At 31.6% G+C, this 14,487-nt stretch overlaps 1 protein-coding gene across 5 annotated transcripts; it reads right to left on the bottom strand.

The window, feature by feature from the left end:
• Positions 1 to 1,646: 1,646 nt before the first annotated feature.
• Positions 1,647 to 14,487, bottom strand: LOC141659236 (putative serine/threonine-protein kinase WNK9). Of its 5 annotated transcripts, none has more exons than XR_012549679.1 (7): positions 13,643 to 13,880; positions 13,315 to 13,535; positions 12,949 to 13,106; positions 12,434 to 12,863; positions 11,290 to 12,319; positions 2,178 to 2,355; positions 1,647 to 1,813 (listed from the first exon to the last, which is right to left on the bottom strand). XR_012549679.1 is itself a non-coding variant. In XM_074466026.1 (7 exons), exons 1-7 carry the CDS (start codon positions 14,238 to 14,240, stop codon positions 11,322 to 11,324), a joined length of 2,148 nt encoding a protein of 715 aa, XP_074322127.1. In that variant the 5' UTR covers positions 14,241 to 14,487; the 3' UTR covers positions 10,580 to 11,321. The 5 variants fall into 5 exon arrangements, 4 of the variants coding, with proteins under 4 accessions (XP_074322125.1, XP_074322126.1, XP_074322128.1 ...); XM_074466026.1 differs by lacking the exons at positions 1,647 to 1,813; positions 2,178 to 2,355 and adding exons at positions 14,030 to 14,067; positions 14,166 to 14,487 and having other exon boundaries at positions 10,580 to 12,319; positions 13,643 to 13,870; XM_074466024.1 differs by lacking the exon at positions 1,647 to 1,813 and having other exon boundaries at positions 2,138 to 2,355.

The following is a 14,487-nucleotide window of genomic DNA, read 5'->3' as shown; positions in this document are numbered from 1 at the left end:
ATATTAAAATTAAGAATATTTTGCTACAAAATTTCTAGGCTCTTTGTTGATTCAGAACTTAGCTTCTTTTTTTGAGAGAATACAAGAGTTCCTGATCTTATATTGAATCTTCTAACAAAGGACTAGTGTTAACTTTATAATTTTGTTAACTGCTGGTTTACACAGTGTATAATAAGACATGTTATTAACTTTAGTAAACTGTCACTTGTCATTTCCATTTTAGGAAAATCATATCTTCCATTTCTGGCTTAGCATATCTTTACATTCTGTGTTAACTTTAATCTTCCTCTGTCACTTAATCTTCACCCTTGATCCTACACACTCTTCAAGCTGCTTTTTGTAGACTTGTCAATCCAACTGGTTGGATTGTTTGTTGATTGTTAATCTTGGATATGGAACTGGTCTGCAAATTGTACTTTGAGATTTTATCTCGAGATCTCCAGTTTGGTCTATAGAGAACTTGACATCTCAATAAGTATATTGGCTTATCGAGATCTCTAATACTCCATAGTAAATTTGACTTATAGAGGTCTCTGAGTTCTCTGTAAGAGAATTTGGCTTGTCAAGATCTCTAGTCTTTATATCTTCACTTTAACTTATCGATATCTCTGAGTTCTCTAGTGGCTTATTGACTTATCGATAACTCAGGGTTCTCTAGTCAAATTTGACTTGTCGATAACTCAGAGTTCTCTAGTGAATTTTGACTTATCGATATCTCTGAGTTCTCTAGTGGAATTTGACTTATCGATAACTCAGAGTTCTCTAATGAATGTTGACTTGTCGATAACTCTGAGTTCTCTAGTGAAGAAATGAGTTATCGATATCTCCAATCTTCATGTCTTCAATTTGGCTTGTCGATATCTCTGAGTTCTCTAGTAGCTTTCCTGAGTTCTCTATAAGTCATTCTGGAGGTCTCGAATGACTTCTCTATAACACTAAATATGTGACTTGTAGAGATCTTGACTTAGAACATTTTTTTCCAAAACAGATTTATTCAACTCCAAGCTTCTTCATAATTCTTCTAAAGCATGATCTACTTGGTTTTCTTCCAGATAGAATTCTTAGGCTTGATACTGTTTAAAAGAAAAAGACTCCAATCTACTCCTTTGGCATTTGTACAGACTTTAAATGTTACAAGTACAAAATGCAAACTAAGATTACAATACAACTTACTTAGCGTTGTCAATTTGACTTAGTCTTGTTAAAGTACAGGCATGTCTTACACAACAGTTAGACATTGTACAACATTTACAAATAAGAAAACAACGAAGAACGTTATAATTGTATGATGCACAAAAAACTCTAGGAAATGACCCGTGTCTCGCACGGGTTATTATGCTAGTTTTACTATTATGACTGGCAATCATATTAGCAAATAAACATTCCAAAAAAATTATAATTAATTTATAAGACATACTATGAAAGATGTAAATTATGTATTACTTAAGTTCCTTAGTTTGAATTTTACAGAAAATAATATGCACGTAGATCTTTTTCCAATTTGTGATATAGCAACTCAGTTTGAGATTAGGCATCAGTGAAATTCGAAGGATATATGAATGTATTCTTCAACTATGTCATTTAATAACAGTTCGGGGCATTAAATGAACATAATATGTGAAATAGGGTTGATATTTTGTTGTCAATATGTATATATTCTTACATAAATATACTTTATGGAATAAAATTCTTTCATTCAAGAAAGTTTATTATCTAACCGAAAAGATATGCAAGATATCTCCGTATGCTTAGACAAAAAAACTTTAATGTCCAAAAATATAAATCCTGAAATTGACTTCCACACACGCCTTACCTGAAATAGACAACATTAAAAATGAATTAAGTATTTTTGACAATTAACATAAATTAAAGAAATCTTATAATATCGAATCTTAGCTAAAAAGATATCAATATAATAATACTAATATATAAAAATATTATAAGATATACAATATAAAATATAACCAAATAGGATCCTTTTAGTTAGAACTTGAACACCAATTGAACTTGCTTAGTGAAACATGAATTATGTATATTAATATTCTAAAATTTTAAACTCTGATATAAATTAAAAAAAAGTTTAGATCTTTCAATTTGCTTAGAAAAAATAGTCACATAAAATGACATAAAATTGCCAGTCAATGATACAAAACCAACAAATATTGGTACTTATTTACCTCTAAAAGGTACAAAACAAGCCACCATACATGACCATCATCATTTGGTCAACTAGCCAATATAAATGGCATCATCCATGGTTATAAAAATCGACGATTATTTCGATAAATCGTCCGATAATTTGCTATTTGGAGAGATGCCCATCTGATAACATGAAGTCGCCGGGAAAAATATTTTCTGGTCAAATAATCAAAATCGTCAAAAATCGGGTTAACCGTAAAAAAAATCGAAGTAATTTATAGTTTTATTCAACAAGAAATAGTATAAAGGCATGTGAGTTGAAGAAGAGAAATACAAAATTGAAAAGAAGAACTTCGGTGAGAGTTTAAAGAGCAAGACAACAGATAAAATGAAGTGAATTGGCTAGAAAGCCAATAAGTCATATTCAACAATAAAAAGGCACATAAAACAATAAACTCTTCATGATTTATTTTACTTTTTTGTAAAGCATTACCGTCTTGTCAAAAGAAAGCGGTACAACAAACATATCAGCACATCACGTGTTACTATTAGTAGTAAATGGCATGAGCTACAAGTCTATAATTTTATAACTATAGAATTTCCATTATCTATGGACAAGCCCAACTACAAATACAATATATCTGATTTAATTTTGATTAAAAAATTCGATAATCCCCGAAATCCGATAAATCACAAATCGGTAGCTCAACAGATTTAGTTCAATTTCCGATTTCTATAACCATGGCACATCCCATAGATGGCACGATAAATGTCCATTATAATTATAAAATTATTAATGTATATCTGATTTAATTTCGATTAAAAAATCTGATAATCCCTGAAATCCGATAAATCGCAAATCGGTAGTTCAACAGATTTAGTTCAATTTTCTATTTCTATAATCATGGCACATCCCATAGATGGCACGATAAATGACTGATCTTGGAAATATAAATTAGAGACATGTCAAATAGAGTTGTGATTTTGGAAATATAAAAGTTGAACTGAAAAACTAATTTGAAACAATTTTTTATAAGGTTGACATGATAGTGAAACGTAAAGAGTAATAAAATTCAAGCCAAATATGTCAACTTTATTTAATCACTTCTTATAATAAAATAAAGTTATAATATAATTAAAATGTTATTTATGGTTCATTATCTAGAAGTTACATGGTTACGTGGCTTGTACTAACTCTGGGTACCCAAAAAAGTCTAAGTTCCTATGTGTTGTCGCACATGAGAACTTAGACTTTCATTTTAATTTCATGAAATTAGACATAGTGACCCATTTTTTTATCCAAGTAAATGATACTCCTTATGTCTCTCTAATTTCATGAAATTAGACATATTGACCCATTTTTCATCTAGGTAAATGCTACAATAACATAGTTTGGTTACATTCTTACAACGAAGGCCCTTATTCGCAGAAACAGGGTAAAATAACAATTTTCAAACACCGAATGATTGTGAACGTATATGTCATTCCCTAGGGCTGTAATTCGAGTCAGGCGGCTCGCGAGCTCGCCAAATCAAATTTAAGGGGGCTCAACTCGACTCGTTTAAATGACCCGAGTTCGGGCAGATGTTCCGTATCCTTTAATTTAAATGAGCCGCCCCAACTCGTCATATTAAACGAGTCGAGTTCAATTAGGAGTTTAGCCTAGATTAAGTGTAAAATAAAATGAGCCGACTCACTCGATTAATTTCAGTATCCTCTAAATTATCAAACAGGTTACAAACCTTTCAAGGAAAATTTGTTAGAAAATGCCAGCACCTTGAAGAGTTTCATCCACTTTGTTTGGTTCTGTCTAAGATAGAAATGAATGATAGAGATATTCATTTTCAGTGGATTTTCTATTCTTCATACCACTATCAAGATTTCCAATGATTAATTTAGGAGTATGTGACTTAGTCCATTTCCTTGCAAAAGGAAGTTGGCTCCTTGACCTAGATCATCCCTCATGATCCATGATGTCTTTGTGTTCATCTTGATGTGTACCTTTGTTATTTCCTGATGCTCCCCCTAAATTAGAGGTTTTCGGGATTATCAGAATTTGCTTCATCGGTATTTGAGGAATTATAGTCTGGTGAGGTATCTCCCGATGTTTCTTCAGTTGAATCACTTGAGTTAGACCCTTGAGAATGATCATATTGCTCCCCCTCAACTTGTGCTTCGGTATTCGGAACTTGATTACCATAAATAATGGGTTTTAAGAGTCTGATGTGATATCAGGATTTAAACTATCAGTATTTATAATATTATCAAGATTAAGTTGTTTAACATATAATACTTCATTTTTAAATCTCAGTTGGTCATGATCACCAGCATCTTCTAAGCCATTAGTTTTCTTGTCATCAGAAGATCCATGTATAGATTACATGATCACCCTTATTCTCAGATTATAAAACCTGAAAGCCTTTGTTGACAATAGATATCCAAGAAAGATACTTTGGTCAATTTTTAGATCAAATTTGGTAAGCTGTTCAAGATGAGTTTTGAGAAAAAAATATTTGCAGCCAAAAATGTGAAAGTACTTAAAGTTTGGTTTCTTTCCTTTAACTATCTCAAATGGTATCTTGTCATACTTGTTGATCAATATTGCATTTTGAGTTAAGCAAGCAATCTGCACAACCTCAACCCAAAAATAGGTTGGCAGTTTGGCTTCCTCAAACATGGTTCTTGCAGCTTCTATAAGAGTCTTATTTTTTCTTTCAACAACTCAATTTTGTTGTGGAGTTACGGGAGCAGAAAAATCTTGATTGATATTTTTGTATTTGCAGCGCTCTTTCATAGTACTATTATTAATCCAGTGTGATTGTCGCTTCTTAGAATCTTCATACTTTACTTTGAACCTTTTTCCAGTTGTCTCACATGCTCAAGAAGAATAGTTAGAGTCTCATCCTTTGTGTGCATAAAATAAACCAATATGTACCTAGTATACTCATCAACAATGTCCAATGCATACCTCTTATTTGTTATTGACATTACATTTACTGGACCAAAAATATCAATATATATTCTTTGTTATTGACATTATTTTTACTGGACCAAAAAGATTCAGTCTTATTTTTAAATGAAGATTTTCTTTATTTGGCCTTTTGGCATGAGTCACATAAGCCATCGGGAGTAAACTGTACTTTGGGCAATCTTCTTATTAGATCTTTCTTTAAAATTTCATTGATGTTGTTGAATTTTAAGTGAGAAAGTCTCGTATGCCATTTCTAGTTGTCTTCCACAGTCGCTCCACTCAGTGGACGAATTTCAGAGCTATCGGTATTTTTGGAGAGCTTAGCATCATACAAGTTACTATGTCTGTAGCATTTTAGTGCAACATTTTCAGTTGATTTGTTGACAATTTCACAATGTTCATCATAGAAATCCACATGTTAACATCTGTCACGGATTTGACTCACATTCATTAGATTATGCTTGAATCCTGCAACTAGAACAACATCTCCAATAACAGCATTCTCAAGTTTGAAATTTCTATATCCTAGGGTCTTCCCTATGTTGTCATCTCCATAAAAAAACACTTGGGTCAACCTTCTTCTTAAACTTTGATAGCAATGTTTTATTTTCAGTCATGTGTCCTGAGTATCCACTATTCAAGACTGAGATTTTTTTTTTCATGTTACCCTGCAATCAGATAGGCCACTAGTTAGAATTTTGAAGGACCCAAACTTGCTTGGATCATTTAGCTTTATTAAGTTTGTTAACATTTGCAGCAGAAGTCTTCATATCAGAGTTTATGTTAACAATCTTAATATTAGGAGTTACACATGTAGAATCAACTTTACTTTTATTTAAAAAGAGTTTCAGTTCATAAGTCAAATTATAAATTATATACTTTTTATATGTGTAAATGGAATGACAAATGCTACCACAATGAAAACAAGGTTCTTGTTGTCTATATCTAACTGTTCTGTTCATAAATTTTGATCTAGGAGGAACAATATTTACTTCTTTATTCTTCCTGCAAGCAACAACAAGATAATTAGTACTATCACGGTTCAAACAGATCTTTCTAGGTGCATTGGGAATGGGTTTGTACTTGTTTTCCTTATTAACACCTAGTTTATCATTTACGTTCTTTATAGGGTGTATTTCCTTGTAATTTCTTTCAGTTTTTAATTAATCTTTTTCTGAGGCACTAAACCAATATTTACTGTTTTAGCCTTAACTTGTTCAGGATTACCATTATTTAAGGTAAACTTAACTCATGATGTGGAACTTTCCTCATTTATAGATTTAAGTCCATCATAATTTAAGTTGAACTTAACATGAGTCAACTTAGACCTATTTTTCTAATCTGATAATCAGTATTTACTGATTTATGTTTCTCAGTTTTTAATCTCTTTTCATTATCAACATTAGGTTCATCTATATAACGTAATCCTAATTTGCAACACCCATTTTCAATTACAGTTTGAGCTGTTTTTTCCCTAAGTTAATCCAAATCTTAATGATTTCTCTTTCCTTAGACAAGTCTTTGTCAAGATAAGCATGATTTTCAAGTAATTATTCTTTAACATATATAGCATCATCTCTTTCTTTCTGAATTTCTAACATAAATATTTAGTCAGATTCTAAATGATCATTCCTTTTCCTTAGTCATACTTTTCAATTTATTTTTTTTTCATTTTCAAGGGTCTGATCCCTATAGCCAACATGCATGATTTTAATTTAAGGAATAATCTCAATTCAAACTTATCATCAGTATCAAAAGTAAGAGTAGTTTGAGGTATCTTCATCTCAGAAGTCTCAGAATCATTTTCAGCATATGCCATGAGTGCATAGTTGACTTCCTCATCAGAGTCTGAGGTGTCAATCATTCTTCTTTGTGATTAAGGCTTGCTTTCTTTCAGTTTTTGGCTTCTTGTAGTTAGTTGCAAAATGCCTAACTCCATCACAGTTGTAGCACTTGATCTTGGACTTATCCATTATGCCTGATATGTACTCCTTACTATCAGAGCTCTTATAGTTCTTCTTATCAGAGTTGAAGAACTGGAACCTCTCCTAAAAAATCTATTCCTTTCTTGAAATCTTTGTAGGCCATTGATGAGGATCAAGGAATGAATATGTTAATTTGGATTTGGTTATGCGTACTTGTGGTGATGTTCAATTGGAGAGGATGCAAACATGGGTTATGCAGCTTACTTGGACAACAAGGAATAAAGGAGCGATGCATCAACTACTTGTCCAATTTCATGCATCGCTCCTTTATTCCTTGTTGTCCAAGTAAGCTGCATAACCCATGTTTGCATCCTCTCCAATTGAACATCACCACAAGTACGCATAACCAAATCCAAATTAACATATTCATTCCTTGATCCTCATCAGCCATCTTTTTGAAACTTCTCACCATCAAAGCAGCCATATGTAGAAGCTTCTCGTGACTCATCATCACAGTCATCACTATCAGATTATGTGGAATTATCAGTATTTTAGTGATCATTAGCATTTGATGTCTCGTTATCAGACTTTACAAGCATGGCATTTCCTTTTGACCGACCCCTTCTCACATAACTCTCTTTTGGATTCTCTTCAGTCTTCAGTGCAACTGATCTTGATTTTGAGCATTTCCTCTTACTTATTTGCTCAATCTCAAGTTCATGAATTTTGAGTATATCATAGATTTTATCTTCAAGACCATAGTTATCTCTGATGGATGTTACCTTCAAATCCCATTTTTTCAAGAGGAGCAAGGGAAAATTTCAAGTTTGAATCTTCTAAGTCATACTCCTTGTCCACAAGTGATAGATCATTGAACAACTTTTAAAACCTATTATATATATATATATATATATATATATATATATATATCAATTAATGACTCATCAACTTTTGCGTCAAAGTGCTCGTACTCCTGAGTGAGTATAGTCCTCCTTTTTTTCTTGATGACAAATGTACCTTGGCACTTCACCTTTAATGTATCTCATATCTCCTTATAAGTCTTGCATTCAATGACCGTGTTAGACATAATATTGTCCAGACTGCTATGTAAGAGATGTCCCACTTTTGCATCATTCATGATAGAAGCCAAATCTTCAGGTGTGTAGTCTTTCTTGTCCTTGACAACTATCTTTTCAGGAGCAACAACAACTGCCAACTTATTTGGCTTGTGATGATCATTATAAATTATGTCAAGATATTCAGGATTAGTGGCAACCAGAAACATAACCATCTTCATTTTCCATATTGGTTGTATTCGTAACTGGCGGTGGTGGTTGTGTTTGATTTCCTTTGTCAGTCAACAATGACTGTTAAATTGGATCTTAAATTGTTTATGTATCAACAATGAGCGTTGATATCGATTGTTAGGCCTTCTAGTGTGCTGTAGAGGGGCGGTGAATACAATATGTAACAATCAATTCGATCAAACACGGTAATATAACGAACAACTATCCTATTAATGTACTAAAACTGTAGAGCAATTATAAAATACTCTCTCAAAAGATGAATATATATCCTTGAGAGCTGTTATGTTACACAAATGATAGAATGATACACAATACTCATAGTGTAAATTTAACTTGTGCTTATATATTGAACAATTACACAATCAACCTAAAGATGTGATAAATATAAATTGAAATTATAATACATATCCTACTTATTACTACAAGTAAATAAAGTCCTACACTGATATATATCTGCAAATAGTATTTCGTCACAACGGAATCGATCTTCTACTATTATCTAATTTTGACATATGTTAATAGACAAACTCTGATATTAAACTCTGACCCGTTAAAACTGACATGAAGACAAATACTAATATATTTTGTTGTAGATACTGATGATTAATGTCGATATAAAACTTTGATATAATCAATTATATCTAACATAAAATAAATAGGTTATTAAGATAATTAAGTAATGATAATTAAATAAAATAATATCAATAATTAAGTAAAGGTAATAAAATATATACAAGTATGTGTTAAACGACGACTACTGACAAAATTTTTAGTGTTTCTTATTTAATATAATAGTATAGATGTTACATATTTAAAGCATCTCAAAATATAAGAAACTATTAACAAAAAATCCCACGTGACAACTTTTATACATGATATATATAAACCCTTAGCTAGAATTAACGCTATCTCTTCGTATTGACAAAATTTGCTCCTTGTATTGACTAAATTTGTAGAACATAAACTTAATATTATAGCCATTAAATTTGTAAGTGATATATATGAAAAATAAAATAAATTAGAAAATGTAGGTACAAAATAAATTTTTAAGAGCATATATTTTTAATTTTTAATCCAAAAATATAATTCACAGTTAGATATACCATAAATATCTCATTTATTATTATTATTTTAATTTATTGTTGGGCACAAAAAAAGTATTTTACTATGAGTTTTTATATATCTTAGGACATGCATGGTGTATCATCGTTAAAGTAGTTAGATTTGTTAAAATTAAAAATAATATTATGGTATGCTTCGATACACGGGTAGATATTTTACATTTACATTTATATAACACCTTTACTATTTGAATTTATATATATGAACTTTTATTATAACCTTTTTCAGATTACATATCTATAAAATATATTGAAAATTATAATAGAACTATTCAAATTGAAATTATCTCAATAAGAAAAAGCAAATATAAATGTTAAATTAAATTAGTAAAAATAGATAATAATGTAAATAATGACGGAGATCGAGTTAATTCTCACATTTTCATTATTTTAATTTGGATCACTTGATTTAATATAAAATAATAATTTTGTTATTTGTAATTTATGAGATTTTAAATTAATTTTTAATTTTTCAATTATATAATTAATAAAAAAATATAATTAATAGTTAACAAAATTTATTTTTAAACTAAAACTTAAAATAATTAGAAACATAACATTATTAAAATTTAAATAGAAGTACATTATATAAAATAAAAAGTACATAAAATAAAATGTATAAAAGAAATTGCAACACACAAAATGATTCGAAAACGATATTAGAAAATATAAAAAAATTGATTTAGTCGGACAAACTATTTATGTTTCCTCCGAGATAATCAAAATATTGTCCTGGACCGTTTTAGAAAAATAAAAAATAAATGGACACATATTGCACTTAGAGATATATTAATTAAGCATTTGTGGGAAAAATATACTAATTCGGAATATTAGTATCTATCAATAATATTTTGTATGTTAATTATTGCAATGAATGTGTTTTTCGTGAATTAAGTGCACAATTTTAATATTTTTATGTGTATAATTTTTTTTGATTTAATTAATTTATGAAATGTTATATAAATTGTTAATAATAAATTTAAGATAAAATTACTTAATATAATATTTATATATTATATTATTATATGTAAAAGGTAATTTAGATCAAATATTTGAATCATTGATCCAGATCAGGATTTGGATCAATGGGTGATCCAAATTGGTTGATAATCCAAATTTGGATTTTCCGAGCACAAACCCAATTGACAATACCTGGCTGCCCCGGGCATGGTTAACTAAACTTTTCAATACTGGCTAAATATTACTGTAGAAACTGGTAAAGAAAAATGAAGCCCCAGCTAAATATTTAAAACTAATTTAGTCCCCAATCATTTTAAAAACTTGGTTCCACCACTGCCAAAAAAAAAGGAAAGGAATATGGGTATCAAGAAAAGGATGATAAGAGCATATAGCTCTGCACTCAATATATTTATAAAGGTTTAAAGAAATTCGTAATAAAACCATAAAGTCAAAAATATCTTAACAGAAAGTTGGCAAATGGTAGCACCAAACTGGCCTTGTCACCTTAGCAGCAAGTGTTTGGGACCATTCTACTATCTTTGCTGTTGTTTTCACATAGGAGTGGAATGCTGATCTGTGAGTTGTAGAGGATAATTTCTAAATAACATGTTGTTTATGACCAGCTAAGATTCATAAATGCTTGTACACTTCTTCTTTAACCAGAAAAAGAACTTCATTTTAAATACGGAACTCATCAAATTAGCACGTGTGTCTGTGTTGCGAGTTCAATGTACATGGCTCTTTGTATTTTCCTTTTCTAAAACTGTAAACAACTTCTAAATTGGACATGAAAGAAATACAAAAAAATGTGTTTATTTTATTATTCAATCCTGTTAGTTAATTTGAGGTGTAGAGAAAGAACATACCTTCTTCTCATAATTTGTTAAAGACTTTTGGGTTAGTAATCTACAGCATCAACTGGAAGAGAAGTAGCTCTATGAAGTGATTGTGGAAGCAAATCTTCTGCGTAGAAACCCTTGGTAGTGACTGCCTGCTTTGGACTATAAGCTCCATAGGATGTATCGAAATATTGGATTCTTTGGCTTGCACAGGTCTTTCCATAATCAACAGGAAAGCACAAACTGTAATTTTTCCCAGAATCAAAAGATTTTAGTAAAACTTCATTCTTTCCTTCTGAGGGAACTGCACTTGACACTCTATCTTTAATCTCTTCTTTTCTGTCATCAGCACGTGGAGAAAAACTTCCGTTTCTTGACAAGGACCGTAGTTGCATATCTTTTAGCTCTCGCAACTGTATTTCATACTTGGCTTTGAGCCATCGTAATTCTTTTCTAATTTCATTCTCATAGTCCTCGTCTAAATCCCGTGATATTATTGAATTTCTGGATTGAGAATTTCCCACACAAGAATATGTCTTATCATTGTTATTTTTTGTTTCCTTCTCCTTTGAACAAGATTCTTTTACTTGTTTCAAGCATAGCTCGGGCTCATCAGGTTGTCCCCAAATATCAGAATAGTGCACGCCATCTGATTGACTTGATACTACTGGTGCGCCATCTGTAACACGCTGTTCAGTTGTGTCAGACCGGTAAGTGATCTCTTCAAATCGACCATGCATAGCAGCACACCCTTGTCTCGAACAGTGAAGATGTTCAAGATTTTGGGCAGATGGGTTCTCTGAGGAAAGATAGCTTCTATAAGGGCCATTGCTGGCACAACTTTGACAATAACTACGACTTGTGTGATTGCGGAATTCTTCTTGGCCTAATCTAGTATTCCACTCTGGTACTAGAGAAATCATTTCACGATCAATCATCTCTGCTATTTTAGTTACTTCCTGATCTGTAATTTCCAGTTCTGAAACCATTTCTGCAGCTACACTTAATGCTGTGTCTGTTTCCATATCGAATGGGAAGTATATATTCCGGATACGGCCTGTTATATATGATTACTTAAGTTCATTAGGCACTGAAAAATTATGATAAGAAAATTTACTGACAACTGCAGGCCACCTAGAAAAATAAAAATATATATTGACATACAGACTACCTTCTTTATCAGCAATCCTAAGCCTTAGAAAAATGCCATCATCTTCTTTCCTCCCCTTGATAGTGATCCCAACATTTTCAAAATCCTCATCTTCTTGATTCACCAATGTATCACTTTCATTTGATTGAAAATCAGGCGTGAAGTAATCCAAATCCATACCTAGTTCACAACCAGGATAACTGGAATAATCATTGACCAAAGAATTCTTACTACAACGATCTTCAAAGGAAGGCTGTCTTAACATGGAGCCTATTCCAATAAGTTCTCTGCAATCTAAAGGTGAAAAAGATCCATAATCATCATTCTGAAGAAAAGAGTCCTTAAGAAGCTGCCTCGCAGGTAGCCTACAAGTCACCGTTGCTAGGCACTTTTCAATAAATTCCCGTACCTCGGGATCATTAACTTTGTAAAGAGCATCAGGCTTTTTACCCTATGTAAAGAATAAACTAGCAATAGTGAGTTGGAGATTTTGATTTGAAGGAGAAGTACGAGAACTACAAGGTTTTATTTCATACAGATATGACTTTCTTGTATATTTGAGCAGGGTGATAGCATTCACTATATGGATAATCAAAGGTGACCATTTCCAAAACGCACATTCCAAATGCATAAATGTCTACTAATTCATTGTATTCCTCTGCATACACCTCAGGGGCCATGAATTCTGGTGTTCCTGATAATATGAAACTTTAATATGTTAGATGTATCTTTATAATTTGTATGATGTGGTGCTGTCTGTGTGTCTACAATAGAACCAGGATACTCCGTAATCTCATCCCACACTATCATACATAGAGGCAACCTGAATACTACAATTTCAAGTGTGCTTTATCAGAGGTACAAACACTAACACCTTATAAGGTGAAAATTCGTGAACTCACCAACACAGCGAGCAGCGTGAGATTTACGGAGTATTGCAGCTAAGCCAAGATCACCGATCTTTACTTCCCCTTGATTACCATTAACAAATATATTATCACATTTGAGATCCCTGTGGATGATAGGAGGATCATGGCTATGGAGGTATAGAAGCCCTTGCAAAATCTGCCTACACCAATGTTTCAAAGCTCTAATGTTTACTTTCTTGTGTTTTTGCCTATACCTATCAAAATATCAAAACCATCAAATTCATCACAGAAACCAAATACAAATATAAATGATCAAACCAACTCAACATCATGCATATAATAGACCATTCAATCAACTTACTGTCTGAGAGTACCAGAGGTAAACATTTCTGTCACAAAATTAATATTTCGATTAGCAGCATCAACCCAAGAAGTGTAGAACTTCATGATATTGCTGTGCTTCAAAGTCTTGAGCAGATGAATTTCACAATACAGCCTCTCAAGATCTTCTGGACTTTGCAGAAAATCAAAAAGTTTTACCTGATTCCAGGCCACTTCAATCCCCTCATACTCATCAAAAGCCCTATACCTGTAAAAAACATGAATTTCAAGAAAAGTGTAAAGATTGAAACTTTATCAACTTCTATGACTAAAATAAAACCCATCAAGAATAAAAGTCAAAAACAGCAATAAAGCTCAGATCTTTCATAAATTTGAAAAGGGTATTGCAAATTAAAGAGATTCATACACTGTCTTTGATGCTCCTTTACCAAGAATTTCATTATACTGCACCAAAAATATACAACCAATATTTGTAACAAACTAGTATAGATATTAGATACATATATTCAAGAATTGAAAGGATAAAAAGGGTAAAATCATACCCTTCCATATCTGCCACTAGGATCCATTTCAACATAGTCAGACTCATCTGCTTCAAGATCAGCAACACCATACATTTCTTTTCTTTTTCTTTTTTGAAACCAAAGCTTCAAATTTGACCTTATAATTTATTTATTTATTTTGCTAAATATCCTTGTAAAATTCTTGTTTCTTAGTTGGTGCAGATGAGAAAGATGGTGATACCAAGTATAAATAAAGCTAGTGAGTTGAAAAAAGAGAGAGGTTAAGATTACTAAGTTGTAGACGAGTACATGTAACAAAAGAGAAAAGGGTAGAGAGAAATAAGGCCTATATTTCTGCTGA

This window comes from Apium graveolens, chromosome 5 (assembly GCF_009905375.1).
Source record: "Apium graveolens cultivar Ventura chromosome 5, ASM990537v1, whole genome shotgun sequence".
Taxonomy (NCBI): domain Eukaryota; kingdom Viridiplantae; phylum Streptophyta; class Magnoliopsida; order Apiales; family Apiaceae; genus Apium; species Apium graveolens.
The sequence above is the reverse complement of the archived record's forward strand: the minus strand, read 5'-3'. Positions and strand labels throughout refer to the sequence as shown.